At 40.4% G+C, this 27,902-nt stretch overlaps 1 protein-coding gene across 1 annotated transcript in view; it reads left to right on the top strand.

The window, feature by feature from the left end:
* CNTNAP2 (contactin associated protein 2) overlaps positions 1 to 27,902 on the top strand; it is a 1,643,672-nt gene that overhangs the window by 962,804 nt on the left and 652,966 nt on the right. Inside the window, exon 9 of the mRNA XM_054019209.1 lies at positions 13,065 to 13,214. Within this exon, the coding sequence (XP_053875184.1) occupies positions 13,065 to 13,214 (150 nt within the window). The remainder of the gene's footprint in view (positions 1 to 13,064; positions 13,215 to 27,902) is intronic.

The raw sequence follows: 27,902 nt of genomic DNA, 5'->3' as shown, positions 1-27,902 counted from the left end.
CACTAATTTTAGAATAAATTTGTATCCGTGACTGCATATTTATGATTCTTTAAAAAACAAAAAAAAAAGTGGATTCAATTAATTTATTCAGGAAGGCATGCATAATTTGTGCATAATATTTAAAAAAATCCTTTGCACGGCCTTGATTCTGAAAACAAACACACGCTTAACTTTCAGCTGAGTCCCATTAACTTGAACTTCAAGCACATAAGTAAGTGGTTGCAGTACTTGGTCCAATATTGGCAGATTTTACCAGGATTAGAATGAAGGGAGGGAGGAGAAATCAGAAACTTTAAATTTGTTCATTGGCAAACTAGCTTGACTTGACAGACAGTGAGATTTGAATTTGTAAGTTTGGCCTATTTCACAATTAAGGCAGGAGACTGAGATGAGTCTTCCCCCCCGCCCCATGTTAAAGAAGGCAAGAAGAAAGGAAATAAATATCCTTTGGGCAACAATATTCATTCCAACATTAGCATAAGGGTCTGCAAATGCCTAGTCTTAAAGTTTGGAAGACATTATTTTGTGTGTGATTCAAGGACAAATCCCCTTTTCCATTTATTTTTGTAAGTTTCCAGTAAAGACAAAAATGCATTACAAGTTTGATGAATATTTGCAAACTGTATGGTCTTATGTAATAGAAATCACCAGTTGTCAAGGCTATTGTAAGAAGGTTGATTACTGTAAAGTCTGCAGTATTCTAGTTGCATATATTTACAAAATTTGCCATTTTTATTGCACTACATTATAAATCACGGAAATAGGAGAATGGCCTACCATGGTGTCATTTTATGTGCTCCATTAATTTGGGGGTAGAGATTTTATTTAAATATAAATACTAACCTTTCAGTTCCATGTGTTTTGACACTAAATTACAGGGTACATCTCACTGTAGCTAAAATATCACTAGTAGGCAAAATTTTGCCATGTTCTCACCCAATGACCTGAAGAGAGAACTGAGTTTGAATGTGAAGACCAAATGTATCATAATTTATTGGTTGGTGAGTGGTTATTGCCACTATGCTGTGCTTTGAATCCACTCTAGGGATTATTTGTCACTCCTCTAGTTTTCTGGTCCTAAATATCTGTTACAGTAAGTGCATAATGACAGGTTTCAGAGTAGCAGCCGTGTTAGTCTGTATCCGCAAAAAGAACAGGAGTACTTGTGGCACCTTAGAGACTAACAAATTTATTAGAGCATAAGCTTTCATGGACTACAGCCCACTTCTTCGGATGCATATAGAGTGGAATAAATATTGAGGAGATATATATACACACATACAGAGAGCATGAACAGCTGGGAGTTGTCTTACCAACTCTGAGAGGCCAATTAAGTAAGAGAAAAAAAACTTTTGAAGTGATAATCGAGATAGCCCAGTACAGACAGTTTGATAAGAAGTGTGAGAATACTTACAAGGGGAGATAGATTCAATGTTTGTAATGGCTCAGCCATTCCCAGTCCTTATTCAATCCTGAGTTGATTGTGTCTAGTTTGCATATCAATTCCAGCTCAGCAGTCTCTCGTTGGAGTCTGTTTTTGAAGTTTTTCTGTTGTAAGATAGCCACCCGCAGGTCTGACATTGAATGGCCAAACAGGTTAAAGTGTTCTCCCACTGGTTTTTGAGTATTATGATTCCTGATGTCAGATTAGTGTCCATTAATTCTTTTGCGGAGAGACTGTCCGGTTTGGCCAATGTACATGGCAGAGGGGCATTGCTGGCACATGATGGCATATATCACATTGGTAGATGTGCAGGTGAACGAGCCCCTGATGGTATGGCTGATGTGATTAGGTCCTATGATGATGTCACTTGAATAGATATGTGGACAGAGTTGGCATCGGGCTTTGTTACAAGGATAGGTTCCTGGGTCAGTGGTTTTGTTCAGTGATGTGTGGTTGCTGGTGAGTATTTGCTTTAGGTTGGGGGGTTGTCTGTAAGCGAGGACAGGTCTGTCTCCCAAGATCTGTGAGAGTAAAGGATCATCTTTGAGGATAGGTTGTAGATCTCTGATGATGCGCTGGAGAGGTTTTAGTTGGGGGCTGAAGGTGACAGCTAGTGGTGTTCTGTTATTTTCTTTGTTGGGCCTGTCTTGTAGGAGGTGACTTCTGGGTACTCGTCTGGCTCTGTCAATCTGTTTTTTCACTTCAGCAGGTGGGTATTGTAGTTTTAAGAATGCTTTTAATAAGTGCATAGAAACTTTGGATATTAGAAAAATAACACACTGAAAAAATGAAGTGGACTCTTCTGAGTCATAAATCCTAAAATGTATTTCTTTGGATTATTCCCTAAACTACCTAATAGCAAGATTTAAATTTTTGTTACTCATATTCTCTTTCTGAAAATAAACTATGAGACCACAGAAATAGCTCAAGGTGTCATTTCTTATAAATTGGTTGCATAGAGGTTGGGGCGGTTGAGTACTGGTAATGGTTTCTTGATTTAATTGCGGAGGAACATATGGAGCTTTCCTCTATTTGCAAGTGTTAGAATCTTATTTGTATTACTGTAGTGCCTAGGAGCCCTAATCATAGACCAGCACCCTGCTGTGGTAGGCACAACACAAACAGAACAAAAAGACAGTCCTGTCCCAAAGAGCTTACCATCTCAGTATAAGATGAGATACAACAAATGGATACAGGTGGACAGGGAGTCATCTTAGCGTTTGTGCAATGTGCCTCCGGTGGCATGTGACCAGGATTTATCACCGAATTTGGTCTGCTGGTTGAATCATTAGCTTCCGTGGCCCATGCTGGGTACTGATGTGGAGTGCGACGTGAATACTGATCCATGACACCCGGACGGGGAGTAAAAGGAAACAATGAGACAGTATTGGTCAGCATTATAGACAGTGGTCTCAGCGCACCAGCAGCCTAAACACTGTCAACTTTTTTTGTGGGCCTCATGGCTGGATCACAGAAACCCCCTGGGGGCTGCCAACTGATGTGCCAAGACTACTTCTGCCCCTGCTTTCCTGCCCTGCCAGCCTGGGACTCCAGCACCCTGTCTTGCTGAGCCAGACATGCTAGTCTGCTCCAACACTGACCCAGGATCTGAACCACATGTCCCAAAGCTGCAGACTTAACTGAAAGCAGGTTAAGAAGTGTTCCTGTCTTTAACACTCAGATGTCTAACTCCCAATGGGGTCCAAACCCCAAATAAATCTGTTTTACCTTGTATAATGCTTATACAGAGTAAACTCATAAATTGTTCGCCCTCTATAACACTGATAGAGAGAGATGCACAGCTGTTTGCCCCCCACCCCCATCCCCCAAGTATTAATACATACTCTGGGTTAAGTAATAAGTAAAAAGTGATTTTATTAAATACAGAAAATAGGATTTAAGTGGTTCCAAGTAGTAACAGACAGAACAAAGTGAATTACCAAGTAAAATAAAATGAAACACGCAAGTCTGAGTCTAATACAGTAATAAAACTGAATACAGATAAAAACCTCACCCTTAGAGGAATTCCAGTAAGCTTCCTTTTACAGACTAGTTGCCTTCTAGTCTGGGTCCAGCAATCACTCACACCCCGGGTAGTTACTGTCCTTTGTTCCATTTTCTTGTAGGTATCCTTGGGGGTGGAGAGGCTCTCTCTTTAGTCAGCTCAAGACAAAATGGAGGGATCTCCCAGGGGTTTAAATAGACTTTCTCTTGCAGGTGGAGACCCCCTCCTCTCTCCTTTGCAAAGTCCAGCTCCAAGATGGAGTTTTGGAGTCACGTGGGCAAGTCACATGTCCATGCATGATTCAGTTTTTACAGGCAGTGGCCATTGTTTACATGCTACCCTGAACGTCCTCAGGTAGACTTCTTATGTCGATTGAGCTTTCCAAGATTCATTGTTCTTTAAGTGTTTCTTGATTGGACACTTAATTTGCACATTCCTTTCTCAAGAAGCTGACCAAATGCTTTACTAAGGCTACTGAGAAATCAAGCAAGTACACAGCCAATATTCATAACTTTGAATACATCAATGACACATACATGCAAATAGGATGAATAGATTCAGTAGATCATAACCTTTACAGAGATATGTTACATGGCATATGTAGCATAAAACATATTCCAGTTATGTCATATATACATTCTGAAGCATATTTCCATGATGCCTTATGGGGTGCACCATCACAATGACAAAGGTGGGTTTTGAAGGAGGACAACGAATTAGATTTGCAGCTGTTTACTAGGAGTGTCTCCCAAGGATGTTGGACAGCCTGGGAGCCACCACCAAGGTGCTTGTTTGAAAATTTAACATGTGGGCGATGGAGGCTGATGACAGACTGATCACAGATGGGAAATTAACCTTTTGATACTGAATGAGAGATAGGTTGACCAGACAGCAAGTGTGAAAAATCGGGACGGGGTGGGAGGGGGACAATAGGAGCCTATATAAGAAAGACCCAAAAATCAGGACTGTCCCTATAAAACCGGGACATCTGGTCACCTTAATGAGAGATGATAGGTTATGCAGGGCATTGAAAGTGAAGATAAGTAGCTTATGCTTGATACGATGGAGAAGAAGGAACCAGTAAAGAGATGCAAAGAGAGGGGTGCCATGGTCAAACTGACAAGCTAGGAAAAAGATCTTTGCAGCAGCCTTCTGAACAGATATCAGAGGGGCAAGATTGCCTTTGTCAAGGCCAGAACATAGTCTGGGTGTGAGGATGTAGAGAGAGGTCAGACTCAAAGATGACTGTGGGATCAGAGCCAGAAAAAGTGGTGTAATGGAGTAGTGCTCTCATGGGGAGCTGGCCCAGAGTGGTGACTACTACAGCTTTTATAAAAAGTAGCATGTCATTGGAGGGGGCTGGGACCATTATTCAGCTTACCCAGCCACTCCCCTTTAGAGGAGTGCAGAACATCTGTAGCCTTTGCTTACAGACCAGGGACGCGTCTATGTTTTTTGCCGCCCCAAGCACGGCGGTCAGGCAGATTTGGCGGCATTTTTGCGGGCGATTTGCCGGTCCCGCGCCTTTGCTGTACCTGCCGCCAAATTGCTGCCGAAGCCACGGAACCGGCGGACCTCCCTCAGGCATTGCCGCCAAAGACTGCCTGTTGCCGCCCTCACAGCGACCAGCAGGCCGCCCCCCGCGGCTTCCCGCCCCAGGCACGCGCTTGCTGTGCTGGTGCTTGGAGCACCCCCTGTTACAAACAGCCAGAATGGAGAAATTGGTTGTCTCCTCATTAGTGCCCAAGCAGGAGAAAGGACTGCCTTCGTTTGTGCTTTGTGCTCCCGCACAAGAGCAGCCACAAGTTGCAGGAGCAACCACACGGTGCTGAGTGTTACGTGCTTTCTTTCGAAGGTGATCCTTAGCTGGTATAAATTAGTATCACTCCAATGAAGCCAATGAAACTAGAACAATTTATACCAGCTGAGGTTCTGGCCTGGAGAGTAAATAGCCTATGATTTGGTTACACTTGGTTTACTATTCTAAAGAATAACATGAGTGATTACATAAGCATTTTTTCATATTATTTTAAAGATTTAATTGATGTTCTTAGCTGTACGATGGGTGTCAGTAATGCATTAAGACTAGGGGCCAAGTTGTCTTATCTTGTAAATGGGTGCCTCTCCACTGACTTCAAAAGAATTTTGCTCATGTACAGCAAAATTTTGGCTAGCAGAAGATTTGGCCTGAGAAGTCTTATTAATTTACTCCACACGGGTGTATATATCCTGCAATCAGATTTGATCTCTGAAGAGTACTGTAAAGAAATTTAAGATTTTTAACTACGATAATTTTGTTTGAAGAATAACTACAACAGATGTTATCTTTCTCAGTTTCCTAATACATATTAAGCTCTTGCATTTGGGTTGTTTTTTCTTTATATTTATTAATCCAGTCCTCCCTCTTATTTTTAATAACAGAAACATCTGTTTCTTCTTGTTCAATCAAAGTGATTACCTCAAGAGTCCTACTTTTAAAATAATACCATTTAAAAGAAATTGTGGATAGATTGTTTCATTAGCATATTTAATTTGCATATGAAACTAGCTTGCCGAGCATTCAGAAAGGGAATTGTGGAGGAGGCATACTTAAAAATCTTTTTTATTAAGTTATTTAAGAATTTTCTAAAGTTGGGTTCAGAAAAAATAAGACCAGCAAAATACACACACACACACACACACACACAGATCTCAGAGAAAATAAATTAAATCACAAGAAGGTTTCTAAATGCATATTTGTGGCTCAGGAATGTGCTGCAGTCTAACCTTGTTGAATCAAAACTCTGTTGTGGGAAAGCCATTTTCCGCCTTTGATTTCAATACAGCCTTAGTGTATCATGTATTCTCAGCTAAACTGGATTTTTTTGTAGTCAGAATACTTTTTATGAAGTACTAATCATCTCTCTATACGTACAAAGTACACAAGAGACAAGTGCATTCAAAAAATGTGCCATTGCAACTTGCGCAGAACTTGTCCTCTGTGGAAGCATTTACAGTAATAATTTGTCTCTTGGAACACCACATGGCCATGTAAGAAAAGGGATGTTGATACAGCTGCCCCCAAAACATTCTGCAGTGGACAGAAACTCTACTGGAGAGAAAGTGTGCTCTTTGTTACAAGATTGCGGGGCGGGGGGGGGGGGGAGTTTTTGAAGCACAGCAATGAGTTCATGGTGCAAAGAGCTGTCCCAGTAAGCATCTATAACTAGGAGTGTTAAGGAATTCCACAGAAAAGTCATGGTCAACAGAGGAACTGTAGGTAAAAGGTGCTAAGTAATAATTAGACATGTGGCAATGGGAGCCAGAACAAATATGAGTTCCACTATCATACCATACAGCAGTGGTTCTCAATCTGTTTACCATATGTGGCCCACAATGTGTTGTTTGGGCCACAGGTTGAGAACCACTGTGACAGACACACACTGGCCCGCTCAGCCCTGCGCTGCCAGCCTTCTCCTTCTCCTCAGGGGCAGACCTGCACCAAGCACCACACCGACCCCCTGCCCGGAGACACCCTCCCCACAAACCCATATGCCCAGCGCCACCCGCCCAGAGACCCCTCCACAGATCAGGGCCAGGTACGGAGCCCCAATTAAAACCTGGGGGTGCTACAGCACCTCCTCCCCCCACACCACTAGTTCCCGGGCCTATGCTGTCCACCCCTCATTGCCCCAAAAACCTCCCCAGAAACCTACTCTCCCGCATCCTGTCCCCCTGCTGTACTCACCAGCTCAGCTGCTGGCAGGAATACCCCAGCAGGACTGCCTGATGCCCTCTCCCCCCTCAGCTGGCCCCGGACCCTGCCAGACCGGAGCGGGGAATTTTGAATTTTTTTTTTTTTTTTTAGCACACAGCTGTGCCATAGCTGTGTGCTTCACTGCATGCGGTCCACAGGCCGTGGGTTGAGAACCACTGCAATACAGGCTTAGCAGGTGGTTGGTTTGCAGTCAGCTGCAAACTGCATGAAACTAGAGACTGACCTATCAAATAGACTGGGTGATAGCACAGTTGTTTAGGAGAGAATACTTCTATTATTGAGGCAAATCACCAGTGCAAAGGCCTATCTCCAAACACCATCAATAAGATACATCCTTCATACACACAAAGGCAGAGTGAGTGAAATCAGAAACTATATTGCCCAAGTGGCTTGTAGTTTTGTAATTTGCAGATTCTGGTCTTCCCTGCACCACTACTTGAATATATACAGCACTACATACTCCACACTATCCATGTGCTTCTACAGAGTATGCATTGGCAAGAGCGTACAGTACATGGGGCTTTTTTCCTCTGACCATACTTGCTTTGATATGGGCCTCACCCACTTCTTCAGTGCGCTGCTTGTGAGGTGCATTGTCCTTGTTTAACTGCACATTGTGGCAGCCTAACAGAGCTATTATCCTGGACTAATTCCACCCTCTTTAAGTGGTAAAAGCACATACCTTTTTTATTTGCTTGTGCAACACTAGACAGGTGGGATCACTAGGCTCTAAAGTTATAAAGAAAGAGAACTGAAATTTAGAAATAAGCAAATATGGGTTTTATTTCTCACTTATATGTGACATAGGGCTTGTCTACACTGGCACTTTACACTGCTGCAATTTTCTTACTCAGGGGTGTGAGAAAACACCAACCTGAGCGTAGCAAGTTTCAGCACTGTAAAGCACCAGTGTAGACAGTGCACCAGCACTGGGAGCCACGCCCCTCATGGAGGTGGGGTTTTTTTAGAGCGCTGGGAGAGGTCACGTTACAAGCCACGGCAGCGCTTTAACATTGCCAGTGTAGACTAGCCCATAGTTCATGCTTGGTTTCAGTCCATGAAGCACAGTATTAGATCAATGGTCTTTAATAAATGGGCGTAATTCTGAAGGGCTTATTCAGTATTTTTCTTTCTTTTTGTAGGCTAACGTCTATTGACTTCAATGGGACGTTGCCTAAGGAAGGAATGATCAAAAAACAGAGTAAGGCCTTCAGAATTTGGCCTAGTGGTTTTAAAAGTTGCATATCACAGATAATCTAGCATCTTAAAACATGACTCTTGTCTGAGTTCAAGTCCAGAAAAGATATTGAGGGAAGCCATATATCATTAAGATAAAAAGCAAAGGGGGAAAACTATGTTTTTTCTTAAGTTTACTGTTTGGCATTACACTGGCTTGTTATTATTATTTTTTTTAAATGTTCCAACCAAAGAACCTGACCCTACAAATACCAACAAGACTACCTTTACTCACAGGCGTCATTAGGACTATTCCTGTAAGCTACTCCCACACATAACTGTTTGAAGGGTCAGGTCCAAATGTTATTTCCAAATGCTGGTTTGGTTATTGTATGCTAAATATGTGTTTAGCACTTAATATTTTTTAACTGAATCCACTAAAAAACCCATCACCCTTTTCATTGTGTTTAGGTAGAATTAAACAATATGATCAAGCTACTGAATCTGTATCTAATTGTTGGTTGACAGAGTAGTAATTCGTTTGGATGGGGTAAAGAAGGGAGATAAAATAATTTCTTGAATGGTATCAAATCAACAGTGTTTTGAAACATCGTGATTCTGGAGAATCTGAGTTTCTCCACCCAGTAAACATTTGGATGTTGTGAGGCTTACCCTTAATATGTAAGGTAAAGAAACTTGTGTTTTATAGCATAAGACTAAGTCAAGAAGAGGCTTCAATTCCTGACTCTGCTACAGACTTCCCATATGGCAAGTCACCCAACTTTCTAATACATAAGTTTCCATCTATGTAAAATGAGAATATTGTTGTTTACCCAGCTCACTGGGGTGTTGGAAGCTTATTTCAACAGTGTTTGTAAAGCAGTCTGAGGACTGCAGACAGAAGCTGGAAATAACTTCTAAGAAATAGAAAATGTTTCTTTAGGACTTGTCCATTATAAACCACCTTCTACATTTTTTGCTCATTATTATAATTCTTCCATTTACACTGAGATCAAATGAAAAGTTTCTAATGATAAGAATTGTACCAAAGGTGAAAAGTAGACTTTCTTCCGTGCCAGTAATAGCCGATTGTCTTCCAGAATACAAGTAGGTGCTATTAGGGAATGACTTAGAGAGATAATGGATTGCAAACTAAAATGGTTTAATATAAGAAGTGCAGTGTTCTCCCAATATAGTGGCATAATTGTCTCTCTTTTGGTATCATCTGTTCTGTCAAGTATGTTAAAAGAAAACTGATTGAATTGAGACAGGAGTCAAGCTAGCAGATTTTGTCCATTATTGAATGACTTCAATTAAAAAGCATATAAAACCACTAGTGTTTTGGCTTTACCACCCCACAGACATTTTACATTTATTGCTGAAATGTGAAGGTTAAAAGTAAAACAGCCAAACACCACTACCACCGTTTCACTAGTTTGTCTTAAAATAACATTGCCCCTTTTCAACCCAAGCAGCTAGTCAAAGTTTGGGGCTGTGAGAGATGTTCTAGTTCAAAGAAGAAATTGATGGAGCCTGGTATCTTTTTTTGGCGCAATCTTGTTGATTTACAAGACATGTACAAAGTCACATGTTTCTGAAGCAAGAGGAACCAAGAACAAAAGGAGCAATTTCTTAGTTTACAGTTCCAAGCATCTTTAATCAACAGACCCAAAAGCCGTCTCTCTAACTTTTTTTCCAGGTCACACTGTTTTAACAGACGACTTCTTGGCTTTTTTCCTTTTCCCATCTGTTTCTCTCTCTGTTTTTGTCTTTTTTCAGTCTTTTCTCACTCTTCTCCTTTCCCTCCCTCACATCCCTTCCTCACACCTATCCAGTACTCAGCCTAAACCTCCTGGGTGAGTTCACACACACACTTTTTTTCCTTAGGCTTACATTTATGTTAATTGAAGAATGTGTTCAGACCTATCAATCTCAATAGGGTTTTAACAAGGTTTCATCCAGCTCATAATAATATACTACCTTCTCAGTTTGGAAAGAAAGCAATTTACCATATAAGACAATAGAAAACATTACAAATGCAGTATCTCCCAACCATAAACACATAATTACCACAGATATCTCCAATTCTAGTAGAGAGAAAATCTGTGGTATTTCCGATATTTCTGGGTGGTAACTGTTGGCAAATACTGACATTTTAGAGCTGTCCACTACAGGGAGAATGTAATTACCCAGCTTGTAGTTTGTCAAAAACATCAAGGGTCAAATTCTGAGGTCTGGTAAATGGTGGCACAAGCTAGAATTATACCTTCTTGATCTCCTGTTGGTTACTTTCTAAACTCTCTTCTTCAAGAAAATGATGCTGACTTACTTCAACAAATATTCACACCCATGCTAATGTGCAACTGTAGCCCTCACATCTTCTGGGTGTGGTGTTCTGCCCCATCTAATGACACCAAGACCACTTAGAGTGAGATTAATGAGTCTTCTTTACAGCCTTAGCTAAGAGGCATATGGCTTTTAGCTCATGCACTAAGCTCCAGAGGCCATAGGTTCGATCCCACCCACGGACGACCGGGGTCTGTCAGTGTTAAACAACTCACATCACCATTTTCATTCCCTTTGAATTTGGCAAGAGATTTTAAAATGTATAATTATGTAAAAAATTCAGTGACCCTGTAATGTCCACAAGTTCAGTTCAAGGGAACAATGAATGATCTGGTACAAATCCAAATAGATTTTTAAATGATAGGCCTTATGAATCTACAAAATCATGATACCACATTTTAACTACGCCCTGATATTTATGAGCAGCTTTGCTTATTTTTTAATGACAATTTTGGGTTGGAGCCTTGTGAAACAACCAGTTGTCCGTTGTCGCACACACACACACACACCTCTCTCCCCCTCCCCCCGCGCAGTTTTTCTTTGTGGAACCTGAGATTATTTTTTTATGAGCAGAAATTGTCTCCAGTGTGAAACTACAACACTTGGTAGCAAAACATTTTTTGTGTTTTAAAGAAATTGCTCCCCCCCCACCAACCATGTCAGTCATTTTGTATTTTCATGAAAACCTGAAAAAAAAGCAAAAAAAAATGTTTTGCAAACCATGTTCTGCTGTTCATGAATCTGGCAGCCCCATCCATTCATGAAGTAGATACCTTTTTAAAATTAGATAATACTGTTATTGGGATTCTGCCCCCTATTCGGATTGAGTGGTACTCCACAAGTAGTCCCATTGAAATCAACATGTTAAAGACTTGCAGAAACTGGCACTATTATTTTAAACAGTCGGTTTGGAAAATGCTGCTCCAGTCCAGAGGAACTCCTGAACTATTCAGCAACCCTCTCTTTCTCCCTTTACTTACACTGAACACTGCAGTCTCGTGTTTAACGGATTTTGGGGTGGGGCGTGTAATGATTATTAATTAAGCATGAAGCAAAATGGGTGAATGTCTAGTACATCCATAGGTTACGACCTCTATTCTTATCAAGTACTGGTGTATCTTTATCTGCTAAACTGAACGCATAGAAGCAATAGAAAAAAGAACATCTTTAAAGACAATAGGGTGTCACTAGAGTTTAGTGTTTGCCATGAACACCATCTATTATATGAAAGGCTATGGTTGTTAAAATCTTTGGTGCATGGATAATATTCCTTTTAGTGTTTTGACTTTTTATCAGCCATTTTATTAGCTCCAATGTTATGATGCATCATATTTAGTTTTAGAGACAATTCACTTGCACTGTATGGTATTATATTGTGTTCTGTCATGTACTGTTAATGTGATTCAGTAACTGAGTCTGAATAAAGAATATGTTGTTTGTGATACGTGATATGGTGCATTCAAAACGTCAAAAAGAAAATATTTAGAATTAGGTTTCATTAGATAGCATGCTGATTAACAGACATGATATTGCTTATGTGTACAGAAATGATCATAATGAAAAGTACTGATTAATTCAATGAACAATCTCATTATCCTAAAATACCAGTCCAGACAGTCGAGTAACATGACCTCATACCAGCAGATGGGTACCAGGCACAAAACTTTTATGTCAGCTCCCTATAGAGGAAGCTGAAAGACTAAGTAGATAAGTCCTCTTCACTTGTACCAGCAGATAGAGGCTACTGTTTAGCTAAGCTTAAGGGTTTGGGTGGTTGGTTGTTTTGCAATGGCTCTATGATAATTGTCTTTATTTTCTATTTCCAACACCATTTTATATTTATAGGATTTGTTTTTGAATAAGGTTTCCCTTTAAGCCTTTCTTCTTCTTCTTTTCTCATTTTCCTTCCCCTTGTGTTGGAGGTATCAAACACTCATTAGAGGCAAGAATCAAAGATATATGTCCTCTGTTTTGTTACCTATTAAAATTAAATGGACATAGAAATATTTCATTCTTTTGAGTTTGGTTGTAGATACAGTAAATGATATTCCTTTGCCAGTTAAACATAGAATATGGCTTTTTGATGAGTGAAATAATGTGTCTGTTTTAAAGCAAACATATGCTTTTGTATGATGAATGAGCAGTCCCAAAGTTGCATTCATGATAATGATTGATTTCATATTTACTTTTACAAGAATGCGTAGATGTCCGAATCCACACTAGGTCCTTGTACAAAACTTGTGTCATGTGCCTGGTGCTTAGAATTGATGCAGAAAACATATTTAAATAAGTAAATAATGAACTGAAGAAGGTTCCACCCTTTCTTTTCCTTCCAGGCTCGGGACTCAACGATGGGCAATGGCATGAAATCCGGTTTCTAGCTAAGGAAAACTTTGCTGTCCTCACCATTGATGGAGATGAAGCCTCAGCAGTTCGAACAAACAGTCCTCTGCAAGTTAAAACTGGAGAGAAATATTTCTTTGGAGGTAAAAACTACAGTGCTAGCATATCTGCTTAGTGCTGTCCTTTTGTTTTCTATACAATAGATCAATATGGATGTTAGGGTGAAACTCAGTCCTCACAGAGTGTTAGCATTTTGGATCTTATACAAATGGCTTAGGTGATGACTGCCAACAAAAAATCAACTGTTTTATTAGCCGTTCTTTCCCCCATGCACGGCAGTTCCCAATACTACATGAGATGCTTTACCCTACTTTCTGAGGAGCACATTCCCAAATCCACTTTTTGCAGCTTAAAATTTGTTGGTGAAAGTTTGGCACAGAGGCAGAACCCTGTAGTAAGGGTGGCACAGAGCTGATTGCATCTTATTGGGAGCTCCGTGATGCCATGTTCTGAAAAGGTATATCATACGCTCTCCACGATGTGGAACCAGTTTTACTAGCTGGTATGGAGTTGGGAGTATGGACCTGTCTCTTCCTCTTTTGAGCCACGATTCAGGAATACATTCTTATTTAGGACAAGACTTAACCAGGTGTTTAACTTTAGGCATGTGCTTACATTCCATCAATGGTACTTACGTGCATTCTTAGAGTCAAGACTGTGTTTAATATGGCTGGACTTAGGCACGTATTTGACAGTTTTTCAAAATTGGGGCTTTAGGTTGACTAACACTATGAACCAGGAGCAATCCATGTACTCCAATAAGGTTAAGACTACAACTGTTAAAAGCCCTGAGCAATGGCAACTTCTTTTGCTCTCCCACACCATCTTGTGTTATCCACAAAGGGTCAGCCACAATATAGAATTTTGTTTTTAATTTCAAAAAGCCTATTTCATTGTAGATATATTATCATATATTGTTTTAGATAAATTGTGCGTACGTCAGCTATCTTATTTTATCACATTCAGTAATGGGCTGCCCATGCAGTCTTTACTCCGGCAAATCTCCCGTTGAGATCGAACACTGAGATCAATGGAATTTTAGAGCTGATTGATCCAACGGTAATGTGAGTTTGCACATCAGGACACTGGGCATAAAATAACTTTGTAGGGGTTTTTGAATAGAAATGTGCTGTGTTTTTAAACTGGCTATTTTAATCTTGCAAGCTGAACAGCTAATGGGGAAAAATATACAGTACTATATATGCTCTTGTTATTCCAGGGATAGAAACGTTACTGAGATTATGATTTTAGTGCCCAAAGCAGAAAGAACAAAAAATCCTTTCAAGATTATTCTCATTTCATTATCTTTCATCAGTGAAATCTTTAAAAATATATATGGAAATTAGTGTTTAAATAGTCTTACAAAAACGTATATACACTTAATTAAGAATAGATCTAATCCTCTTGATAATCTATGCCACAAATTTCTGGGAAACCTCATGGTAGTGATGATAATGAAAAGCAGTTCTTGACAGCTAATGCCTGTCATAGTTTAATCTGGCAATTTTTATAATAAAAGTTCACCTGTCACAAAAGTTAACCAGTGTTCATTCACCCTGTCTCTGCAACTCCTTGTGGTCCTCAATCTTTCCCTGTGTCCCTACTACTTCACCCAACTTCTAGGTGGTGCTTCTTACAGTGTTATCTCTACAAAGAGCCCCAACATAGCCATCTGCCTCACACAATATTTTGCAAGATTGTTTTCCATTCAAGAATGTACTGCTGTGACTTTACCTGAAAATAATTAGGGACTTAGATGGTCTCACTAAAACAAGTTATGAAGAAAGAGAAAAATCAGATTAAATAAAAAACTAATATGCCTAACCCCTTCTGTGTTAAACCCCGAAAAAGCTAATCTAGATAGGCACAAACCATGCCATGCAAGTGCGTCTGATGAAGTGGGCATTCACCCACAAAAGCTTATGCTCCAATACCTCTATTAGCCTTAAAGGTGCCACAGGACCCTCTGTTGCTTTTGATATTAAAGGTTCATTATAATTCCAGAACCCCTCCCCCACCATAAAAAGTCCTCTGTAGGATATGGGAGTCTCACATCAACTGTCTTTTGTATGTTTCCCAGATCTGTTCAACATTGTTCTTGTTGCTTTGGATCAACAGTATGTGTCTTCTTTTACAACTTGAAGTTCTTTTCAAGATGTATCCAAAGAATATATATTTTGCATTCCTTGTGTCCAAATTTGTTTCCAAATAAGCATCCTGCATTCCAAGACCACACTTTTGCATTTTAATTGTCCTGGCAGGTGTCTTGAACCCAAAGCAAGCTTGCTTTCTGCTTTGCACCTGTGGGACATGTCTGTTTAAACTTGTCTCAACACTAATTCTGCTTTATATCAACTATAAATTACTGACAGTTTAAAGTCAATCTCTTGCATAAATATGTTAGAAAATCTAGACAATATGTTCACAAACCTCTGTAAACAGCAAGGGGTATTATTCCCTTTCTGTGGAGGTACTCCCCTCTACTTTTTTTTCTACATTAGTTTTCTGGTCTTTAGCTGTGTGTGTTTTGTGGGCAGTAAGGGTGAGAAGAGTTGAGGAAAGTGAAACTTGTATTGTCTTTTTGCACTGTTCAATAATTGTTCCATTTCCACTGAAGTCAGAAAGTTTTGCCATTCACTTTAGCAGGAGCAAGATCTGACCACAATGTGCCAAGTACGTATCTTTTTTTTTTTTCCTCCGCAGAATACTCACGGCCAGTCAGTCAGCAAAGGGATAATTTAATTCTCCCCCAAATTCAAGGGCATAGAAAATGTTTGTTATTCACTGTTGGATTACCAGCCAAAATCATTATCTGGGTGACAGCTAAAGATGTTTCAAATGTTTAAAGGAAGGCATTCGGTCGGTCGGTATATAAGTGCCTTGCTGGCGAACTGAGTACAATAGTTATAGGTATTCTATTGAGACTTTGGAAATTATTTTCCAGGGATACTATCGCAAATCTGCAAATCAGATGACCAGCTCTGGTTATATGAATACCAACACCGCCTCTGCCCATCCCAGTGTTAAAATGTGCCTGAGAGATGTAGAGAATCTCCCTTGACAACTTTTCACCTCCAAATGCACTTTCTTTCTGGACACTTTGACTTCCACAAAAAGAAGAACAGGAGTACTTGTGGCACCTTAGAGACTAACAAATTTATTAGAGCATAAGCTTTCGTGGACTACAGCCCACTTTATGCATCCGAAGAAGTGGGCTGTAGTCCACGAAAGCTTATGCTCTAATAAATTTGTTAGTCTCTAAGGTGCCACAAGTACTCCTGTTCTTCTTTTTGCAGATACAGACTAACACGGCTGCTACTCTGAAATTTGACTTCTACAGCATCAGTTCTCCAACAGCTTTCTCTCCCTAAGACTAGTTAATATTTACTATTTTTTTTGTCATTGACCAAACTTTTTTGTCAGGTTGATCCTGCTACCAGAATTGCCAGTTGGCCAGATGCTATGTGACATGCACATCATATTCATGTGCTATTGTCATTTGAACTGATATGTCCTTTATGATCTATGGGGGTAGAAAAAAGAGGAGGAGGAAAAATGCATGGAGTTAATAGACTGATATTTAAATATCCCAAAGATAATTTGGCACATCGAGACTGTTCTTACAAGGATTGTAAAACTTTTCTAGGAGTCTCTGATAACAAATACTGTCCTAATTATACTTTTCCTACCTTATCCTTGAAAAAGCTAAAAAAAATGTCACATCTCATGTATTCAAGCTTTCCCCAGTGGGATTTCAAAACGAGTCTTTTTTTTTTTTTTTTTTAAGGCATTAGTATAACAAACGCAGAGGTTGGGATAGCTGTTCTCTTTGTTTAGCAAGATTTTAAAGATCCCTTTTTTTCAGCACAGGAATAAAACATTTTTGCAAATATAAATTGTAGAATTAATAGCAAAGTAATTAAATAATACAGTAATTTACCCACCAGATTGACTCTATTTTTGTGAGCATTACTATCAAGTTATACTGTCATTAGTAGTATTGCACTATATTTTCCTATGGAATTCTTTTCCTCGAAAATTCACATTGAAAATGCACATTCATATTTAGTGAAAATAGTTTTTGCATTGAAAACATACCAAGGGTGCATTGTTGATAGGAAAATAGATATTTTAGTTAAAATTGGTAATTAATTAAAATTCGGGTGAGGGAAAGGACACAATCATATGAAATGAAATGGCAACAGTTTTCAGACAAAATAAAAGAAAAGTGAATTTCACAAGGTTCTCATTCTCAGTAGTATCTATGAAAGTCTTCAGTTTTACTTATTTAAATTCTGATTTCAGGCTTATTGATGATTCACTCTGACATAGAGTGACCAGATGACCCGATTTTATAGGGACAGTCCCGATATTTGGGGCTGTGACGGAGCAGGGAGCGGGGCGGATTTGACCTGGGAATGTTGCAGGGAAGTTGCACTGGGGATGGGGGACTTCCCTTGAAGGAAGCTACCTGAGCTGTAAACTGAGCCGGGATGGGGGTTGGGAGAAGTGACACCTTCTGCCCTGGAGACTGAACAAAGGAGAGGGGATGGGGGAGAAAGCTGATGGGGGAGTTTTTAGTTTCAGTTTGGGCGGGGTGGTGCAATGCAGGGAACCCGAAGCTGGGGTCTAAGCTCCCTAAACCCCCCAGAAGGACTTGATTGAGGGGTTCTGGTTGTATCTATATGCAGGGCCGGTGATACCATTAAGGCAAACTAGGTGGTTGCCTAGGGCGCCAAGATTTGGGGTCACCAAAAAGCAGTGCCCCCAATTTTTTTTAACAGCGTTCCTGGGCTGGGCTGCCGGCGGTGCGCTGACATGTGTGGCTCAGACTCCCTCTCCCAGCGCAGCGGCCACTCCACTTCTCCTGCCTCCCAGGCTTGTGGCGCCAATCAGCTGTTTGGTGCTGCAGACCTGGGAGGGGAGGAGAATTAGAGCGGGGGCGGCGTGCTCGGGGAGGAGGTGGAGCAGAGGTGAGCTGGGGTGAGAAGCTGCCGCTCGGCTCCCTGGGGTGAGGGTAGCTGCTGCGGGGGTGGGGGGGTGGAAGGGGAGGCGCCTCAGGGCAGAGGGGGGGAGCTGCCGCTGGGGAGGGGCATCTCAGGGTGGGGGGGGGAGCTGCCGCAGGGCTCGGGGTGGGGGGCGCAAGGTGGAAGTTTTGCCTAGGGCGCGAAACTTCCTTGCACCGGCCCTGCTTACACGCTCTGCTTGGGACTGTGTTCCTGTCATCTAATAAACCTCCAGTTTTACTGGCAGAGAGTCACGGTGAATCTCAGGAAGAGGGGTGCAGGGGCCTGACTCCCCCACACTCTGTGACGGGCTTTTTCTTATAGAGGCACCTATTGCCCCCACCCCTGTCCCGATTTTTCACACTTGCTATCTGGTCACCCTACTCTGACATGGCTACTCAGACAACAGAGGAGGGCAAGGGCGTGGCTATACAGGACTTAGCTGAGTCACAAATCAGGTGCCAAGGGTGGGGAGAAAGCAGGCTCTGTGAGGATTCTACTTACTTGAGTTCTGCGGGCAAAGAGGTGTAATGAGGGCAAGAAGGAGCAAAGTATAGGCAATGCTGCGATAGGTTGGTCTCTTGGCTGGACATGAAGAGAGTAGCATGCTGCCCCTGGTAATGGCCTGCCCCATCTGGCAGTGGTTCTTCACTAGCCTCTCGAGTGAAATAGCAATTCTGGAAAAATCATGACTCGGGCACTCCTTTGAATCAAATTTCCTTTTGAAGCTGCTCCTGGGATGGTGTGAATATGTGTTGCCCCTTCCATAAAGCTGAGGGTAAATTTTCAATCTAGCCCTTAGTTTGGATGGAAATGTTTGTCCTTGGTAGACTACACAGCCACCAAAATGTTTTACACAATGTATCATAATTAATATTAAGGCAAAGCTCTGAATATAGGCAGCTAACAGGAGAGTTTCAGAAGGCGTAGCTGTGGACTTTGTGTTTGGAGGTAGCAGGACTTAATGAATGTTCTGTTTGTTTGTTTTCTCTCTCCCTCTGTACAGGCTGCATAGTTTGCTGTGGCTTCCTGAGTAAGCAGCTGAGATAGGTCTGTTTGTTGGTGCATTGGTAAAGTCCATGAGGTTCTGACACTTGGATCTTTGATCAGCCCCACTGTTTGCAATCTGAGTGGTTGGTTGCTCCCCGGTGGTGAGGGACATAAGAACGGCCATACCAGGTCAGACCAAAGGTCCATCTAGCCCAGTATCCTGTCTACCGACAGTGGCCAATGCCAAGTGCCCCAGAGAGAGTGGACCTAGCAGGCAATGATCAAGTGATCTCTCTCCTGCCATCCATCTCCATCCTCTGACAAACAGAGGCTAGGGACACCATTCCTTACCCATCCTGGCTAATAGCCATTAATGGATTTAACTACCATGAATTCATCCAGTTCTCTTTTAAACGCTGTTATAGTCCTAGCCTTCACAACCTCCTCAGGTAAGGAGTTCCACAAGTTGACTGTGCGCTGCGTGAAGAAGAACTTCTTTGTATTTGTTTTAAACCTGCTGCCTATTAATTTCATTTGGTGACCCCTAGTTCTTGTATTATGGGAATAAGTAAATAACTTTTCCTTATCCACTTTCTCCACATCACTCATGATTTTATATACCTCTATCATATCCTCCCCAATCTCCTCTTTTCCAAGCTGAAAAGTCCTAGCCTCTTTAATCTCTCCTCATATGGGACCTGTTCTAAACCCCTAATCATTTTAGTTGCCCTTTTCTGAACCTTTTCTAGTGCCAGTATATCTTTTTTGAGATTAGGAGACCACATCTGTAGGCAGTATTCGAGATGTGGGCGTACCATCAATTTATATAAGGGCAGTAATATATTCTCTGTCTTATTCTCTATCCCCTTTTTAATGTTTCCTAACATCCTGTTTGCTTTTTTGACCGCCTCTGCACACTGCGTGGACATCTTCAGAGAAGTATCCACGATGACGCCAAGATCTTTTTCCTGGTTTGTTGTAGCTAAATTAGCCCCCATCATATTGTATGTATAGTTGGGGTTATTTTTTCCAATGTGCCTTACTTTACATTTATCCACATTAAATTTAATTTGCCATTTTGTTGCCCAATCACTTAGTTTTATGAGATCTTTTTGAAGTTCGTCACAGTCTGCTTTGGTCTTAACTATCTTGAGCAGTTTAGTATCATCTGCAAACTTTGCCGCCTCACTGTTTACCCCTTTCTCCAGATCATTTATGAATAAGTTGAATAGGATTGGTCCTAGGACTGACCCTTGGGGAACACCACTAGTTACCCCTCTCCATTCTGAGAATTTACCATTAATTCCTACCCTTTGTTCCCTGTCTTTTAACCAGTTCTCAATCCATGAAAGGACCTTCCCTTTTATCCCATGACAGCTTAATTTACGTAAGAGCCTTTGGTGAGGGACCTTGTCAAAGGTTTTCTGGAAATCTAAGTACACTATGTCCACCGGATGCCCCTTGTCCACATGTTTGTTGATCCTTTCAAAGAACTCCAATAGATTAGTAAGACACAATTTCCCTTTACAGAAACCATGTTGACTCAACAGTTTGTTTTTCTGTGTGTCTGACAATTTTATTCTTAACTATTGTTTCGACTAATTTGCCTGGTACCGATGTTAGACTTACCAGTCTGTAATTGCTGGGATCACCTCTAGAGCCCTTTTTAAATATTGGTGTTACATTAGCTAACTTCCAGTCATTGGGTACAGAAGCCAATTTAAAGGACAGGTTACAAACCTTAGTTAATAGTTCTGCAACTTCACATTTGAGTTCTTTCAGAACTCTTGGGTGAATGCCATCTGGTCCCAGTGACCTGTTAATGCTAAGTTTATCAATTAATTTCAAAACCTCCTCTAGTGCCACTTCAATCTGTGACAGTTCCTCAGATTTGTCACCTACAAAAGCCGGCTCAGCTTTGGGAATCTCCCTAACATCCTCAGCCATGAAGACTGAAACAAAGAATCCATTTAGTTTCTCCGCAATGGCTTTATTGTTGTTAAGTGCTCCTTTTCTATCTCGATCATCAAGGGGCCCCACTGGTTGTTTAGCAGGCTTCCTGCTTCTGATGTACTTAAACATTTTGTTATTACCTTTGGAGTTTTTGGCTAGCCATTCTTCAAACTCTTCTTTGGCTTTTCTTATTACATTCTTTCACTTAATTTGGCAGAAGTGAGCTATGCTGAGCAGGGAGTCTTGGTATGAAAAGTCACTTGCTAGGCAAACTCAAGAGCTGAGAACAGAGGCAGGTAGCAGGAGAATGAGGGAGCTTGGAGGAGTGTAAGAGCCTTTCCTTCCAGGGTCAGCTCTGTGTGATTTCAAGGTGGCTGGTAATGGAACTGTGGAGGTGACCTGGAATGGAAGAAAATTAGACTTGCCCACAAAGATCTCCAACTATCCAGTGAAGACAGACTATACTTGTTGGGGATTCAATACTCAGAAGAATCAAAAGAACATTCTGCAAAGAACTGGAAGACACTAGTATAGTGGGCTATTTTCCTCGAGCGATGGCATGAGATGTCACTCTGTGATTGGATTGGCTTTTGAAGTCGACGCACAAGTATCCATTAGTGATTGTTCACAGCAGCACTAGTGACGCTGTGTTGTAGGATATCTCACACAGGGCCGGCTCCAGGCACCAGCTTAACAAGCAGGTGCTTGGGGCGGCCAAGGGAGAGGGGCGGCACGTGCGGCAATTTGGGGGTGGCAGGTCCCTCACTCCCTCTAGGAGCGAAGGACCTGCTGCCGAACTGCCGCCGCCGATCGCGGCTTTTTTTTCCCCCCCCCACAATTGCCGGTGGTTGCGATTGCGATCGCGGCTTTTTTTTTTTTTTTTTTTTTGCTTGGGGTGGCAGAAATGTTGGAGCCGGCCCTGATCTCACAGATAATACATGGCCAGGGATTACCACACAGAAATGTGCTTAAGGAAAAGAATGTCAAAGTGATCTTCTCAGAAATCATTCCTGTCCCACAAGTGAAGAGAGATTGAAGATTCTGGAAGTGGCACTGATGGCTAGGTAAATGGTGTAAGACTTTGGTTTTGTGGAACATTGGTCCACCTTCTATGGGAATAGGGCCTTGTAGTTTGGATGGCCTGTACCTCAGCAGAGCGGGATTAATCTGCTTGGGGACAGGCTAGCTACAGTAGTCAGGAGGGTGTTAAACTAATAACTTAATCAAGAAAGTAAAGGAGGTGAAGAGAAGAAATTCTTTAATTGCCTATGCACCAATGCTAGGAGCCTGGGTAACAAACAATTGGAATTGATTTTGTGCTAATAAATGATCAATCTAATTGGTATTACTGAAGCCTGGTGGGATGATTCCCATGATTGGATGTTAAAATCAGTGGTTGTGACCTATTTAGAAAGGGTCAAATGGACAAAAGGGGATGGGGAGCAGCACTCTACATCAAAAATTGAATTACCTGTTTCCAAGTCATTGATAACTTGGAAGAAAATGATCTTGAATGCTTATGGATCAATGTCCTAACAGATAAAGCACAAGATGTGGTATTAGTTGGTGTCTGCTACAGGCCACCAAATCACAGAAGAGAACAAATGCCCAGTTCCTTACTCAGCTATCTATAATGTGTAACGGAAAAAAAGCTGTGTGATTATGGGGGAATTCCGTTTGAGTAACACATATGCTAAAGATCTGATGCTGCCAGTACAAAAACATACTTTGAATTTCCCAATATTATGACAATTTCCTAACTCACAAAACTGTATCCAACATGAGGGAATTTTAAATCAGACCTTGTCTTGATAGATAAAAAGGCTCACAGAACTAAAATGTAATGGTAGCATAGGTACGAGTGATCATGGCTTGCTGTACTGTTGCTATAACAATTAAGTTTCAGAGGTAATGGCTTGTTAGGCCAGTCCACCCTATCCTGCTCATGGGAATGGCATGTCATAGCCTGATGGCTACTAGGAACAGGAATCCGTGATTCCACCGTAGTCCACTGCCTTCCACAGCTAATGAACTTGGACTACTCAGATTTTAAGTTAATTTTTCCTGTTCCTAGACTGACTTGCCTAAAGAGGCTAAGAAAACCCTTCTCTTTTGTTACAGTTGGTTCATGGCACCTTATTTTGAAATATTTGCTGCAACCCCCTGGGTTTTCACAGGATTACTCCTATTCACTACCTTCTCTACACCATTATATCCCAGTGCAAGGTAGATACAGTGTTGAAATGCAGCACTGATTAAATTGTAGAACGGATAACATCTTATGTGTGCCTAGAAAGCTTCGTAAGTGCTGGTGGTTCCATCAAAGATGAGGTTCGGAGGAAATGTGCTTTAGCTATAAGTGCTGCACAGAAATTGATGAAGTTATGGACTGACTTAAAAACATTGTGTTTGGTACCAAAATGAAAATTTATCAAATCCATGTACTAACAGTATTACTCTATGGTCTGGAAGCTGAGTTTGTGATTTCTGCATCACGTTGCTAACATTTCTAGTTTTGATATATTGCACTGAGTCATAAGAGGATTTTTTTTGTGCCTAAGAGTAAATCATTTTCAGTGCACACACTGTCTGTCTCTTTCTCTCTCCTCTGTACGTCTCTGATAATGTCTCTCAGTAGATACTGAGATATTCTCCAGGGAAAAACATAAATTATGTTTTATTCAAATCTATAAATTAAGGAAAGCTGTGTTAAAGGTTGTGTTTTCAGGTGTGTGTATTTGGTGGGGTGGGTGGGTGCTAATTAGTTGAGTCAGTCTCCCTTTAAGAGTCTATAATTCTCACTTAATTCCCTTTCCTTTCTTTTCATGGGGTTGGGGGATTGAAAGGAGTAAGCTTCCCTTTCCTGCAAAGTCTCTAGAGAATGATGTTGCTTTGTTGTTTTCCAATTATGCGCATAAAATGAAAGGGCAGAAAAGAGAAAGTGAATTGCAAAGTGAAAATGAGTCCATTAACCCTGACAGAAATTGTTTACACCTTTAGAGATAAGGAGCTTTCATAAGGCTTTTTAAGCTTGCACCAAAGCACCTGATAGTTGTCCAATGCCCAGAGGAAAGATTTGATTAGGGACATTATTTTTAATTCCAGTTATAAAACATTCTTTTTGCATTTTCTCCTCTTTTTGCACTGGTTTATATATGGGAGAGTTTTAGTGCTAGTGGTAATCCTACAGTGATAGCAAAGATATGCAGTGAGCATCTGTCAGTCCACTACTTCCCTTTTCTTTTCTGACAAGCTAAGCTTTAGATGAATGGACTACATGGCAAGTTTCCTGTGGGACATTGGTCTGTGGCTTATAGTAATTCCTTGGTTTCTGTATGAGTGTACAAAATGCACTGTGGATGGAATCTTATCTATGTAGCCGGACTCATTTGTTTCTGAAAGCTGGGTTGATATAATTTCCCCTCGGGTTTGGTAGGAGGGATAAAAAGTGAGGCAATGAAAGAAAACACCTTTGTCTGTGTTCAGTACACTGAATTTTTCTATGTGTGAGTCCTTCCTTCTTGAAAACCTGTCATCCATATCTAAAGTGTGTGTGTGAGGCCCATAGAATTTTGTCATGTTTTCTATTGTCAGCATACTGTGAATCATGCTATAGACATGACCAGTCCTCCTAAGTATTGCTACTGGGTTTGAAAACTTCCATACTGGCAAGATCAAACGTATATCAGGTAGCAAGGATTCATGGGATTTTTGCTAGCTCATGATATATACTAATTAAACTGCCATCTTTGTGGTATATCAGATGTTATATAGCAAAGGAAGATATTCAGCCAATCACAACCTAGATCATCTGTTTGATCAATGGTACTGAAAGCCTTATTGTTCTAGTAGCTAAATTGTCAAAACCTGCAGCTTCTCCCATACCCACAAATAATAATTGTGTCTGGATGTATGTTAATCATCATTTGCATATGCACAAATTGGTGAACTGTGCAAGTGCATTTCTTGCAGATACAAGATACAGTGCAGAATTTGACCAGAGTGTCTTGGTCACATCATTCCTCCAGCTCACTTTCACAAACAGGTGCACACAGGAGTGACAGAAATAAAGGAAATGGCAGTGAAACTATTTTTTTTAATCTACCCTCATGTTGTTCTCTAAATCAATAGACAAATCAAGAATGCAGAAGTATAGAACTTTCAAACCCTCACAAACCAAGAAAAACTGTATTTAACTTTTGTTTCTTCTCTCTTCTTTGGATCTTCATTTGTCTTGTATGATAGGGAAAAATGACTCCTGTGATTACAAACACTTGAGCCTCACTTTGTTATTTAATGAATGAAACAATGCCTCCTCACCATGAACATTGACACTCAATTCATCTGCACTTTGGTTATGGAACCTGCAGAACTTGTCGGCACTGGGGTTCAAAGTGGCAGTAGCCATTAACTCTTGTGATTTTTATACCATTTCATCATGTTTAGGTTTTGTTCCATACATGCAGATGATGTCAGAATTCTGGGGAAATTAGACTAGTATGAGGTAAAGTAACATAGGCACCATGTGATCAAACTTCAGGAATGTGGAGTATATTGTTTGTGATGCAATGATATGCCAGTCCCTGCTGTACCCTCGCCCACTATGTACTACAATGCGCACACAAGTGCTATAGGCAGGTAACCTAATTGAGCTTATAAAGAAAGATAGTCAGAAATCCAATACTTTATCATATGTTTGATCTCCTATTTGGGTGGGTAAAGTGAGTATAGGAATGGATCTAAGTGTGGGACTTGGAATAGATTGAGTTGTATGAAGCCCCATTCAAAATTAGAAATCTCTGCCAACTGCAAAATGAATGAATGAAGTTTTGAGATGTGCTCTGCTGGTTCTTCTGCCATGTGATATAAATCCCCAAACTGAGTCTGATGTTAGATGAAGCCAGCATGCCTAGAAGTTTCTTAAGAAAAAAATCAATCTATTTCTTTGGATTTACTCTGCCTTTCCCCTCCTCATTAACACAGAAGCCATTCCCTATAGGTAGAGGATGAAAAAGGGCTACAGATTTTTTGTTTTAATGCGTACTCCCCTATCTTCTGTGACTTTGAAAACTAAAGCTGGAGAAGGACTAGGAAAAACTTATTATAGGTAACAATTCTGCACTGGCAGCGGATGGAGTAGATTCACTCAGTGAGGCCTTAACATCTTTAAGTTGTGTTGGCTATATGACTTGTTTCTTTTTTTCCATTTAGCACAATAAACATATTGTTGCCTATTTCCCAGTCAGGAACCAATTATATCAACTGCTAGACTATTACAGTGAATCAAGTTAGAGATATATAAGAATTGCTGTACAAGATATGGTTTAGTCTATTTAGAGAGGGAATGGTTTATGAAAGAAGGAAACTGCTGTGCTAACTTAGAAAATATCCCATTTGTGATTGACCCACCAGGGTCAACCAGTAGTTTGAATAATCATCTTCTAACAATGAAAACAAAATGGTTTATGCACCTGTTTGTTATCTAAGACCATAATCCTGAAAAAAATTGTATATGTGAGTAGTCTCATTGAGTCCAATGGGGCTATATGTGTGAAAGTCTTTCCAGGATCAGGTCTAACATACTAATAGCCCCTGAAATTAGTTTTATGGTTACTTGTGAATTTTCCAAATATTTAGAGATTTACACACATACCCTTCTTTAAAATGATGCAGCATTTTAACAAAATGAGCCAGATTGTCAAAAGTATTTAGGTACATTTGTATCTTAAGAAAAAGAATAGAAAAAGACAAACTTTTCAAGATAGTATATTCCAGTGCTTACAGAAATGATCTTTATGCTAAATAAAATAAAAACTAAATACAGTTATTTTAATAGCAACTACTCGCCCTACTCCCTACGTGGTGTGTGTGTGTGTGTGTGTATGTGTGTGTGTGTGTGTATTGGCTGAATGTTTCTTAGTGCTGATTATAAATAATGACTCATGTATGAAATCTGACTGGTGCCCCAGTTAAATCTGTAATTACCCTCTGCTGCTTCTACAGTATAAACAAACTGTAGGCAGCCTCTTGATTATAGGACTGGCAATCAATTAAATCCTAGCATGCCTAAAATTCCAGATTGTCTTTAGCCCCTTGCACTGAACACAGTAAATCCCAGTCTATATTAGTGGTAATCTAGGTCTGCTACAAAAATATTTTTTTAAACTTCTGTAAATCATGTGTAGCTTTATAGGGTTTATATATTTTTTTCCAAAATATGGACATTAGTCAGTGGATTAAAGCTAATCTGCCTGCTTAAATTGGCAAAACTGGACTATGATGCAGAAATTGAATATTTAAAGCCTTGTATTTCTATTATCAATAACGCATTGAGCTTACCTTAATAACGCATTGCTGTATGAAATAATAAATTGTTACTGAATGACTACCCAAAATAGGCTGTTGATAGCAACTGGTTTATTGCACTAGATTATATATTGTCATTTTACAAGCATAAAATACTGTTTGAATTACCAAAATGCGTCTGCTTGAATTTAGCTTGAGGTTGAAAATATTTTGGTAATGCAGTGCTGAATGTTTAATGTTAAGAGTCTGTAAAGGGGAATTAAATTGTTCACCAGCAAGTGATGAGATTATTGGAACATTTTGAGTTATTAATTCTAGCCCTATGAAAGTTGCAGTCATTCTGCCTATTAACTGAGTTGCCAAAATCCATAAGTTTATTTTACTCCCTCTGAGTCAGAGCAACTTATCTGTAACTAGACAATTGTCATAGTTTAAATGTATATATGTGAATGAAAAGGAAGAGGTACAGGCAGTGTTTTCCCTGACATTTTTCTCTGAGGTGATTTTCAGAGAAAA

This window comes from Malaclemys terrapin, chromosome 2, assembly GCF_027887155.1.
Source record: "Malaclemys terrapin pileata isolate rMalTer1 chromosome 2, rMalTer1.hap1, whole genome shotgun sequence".
NCBI classification, from domain to species: Eukaryota; Metazoa; Chordata; order Testudines; family Emydidae; genus Malaclemys; species Malaclemys terrapin.
Note: the sequence above shows the minus strand (reverse complement) of the source record. Positions and strands in the feature narration are given on the sequence as shown.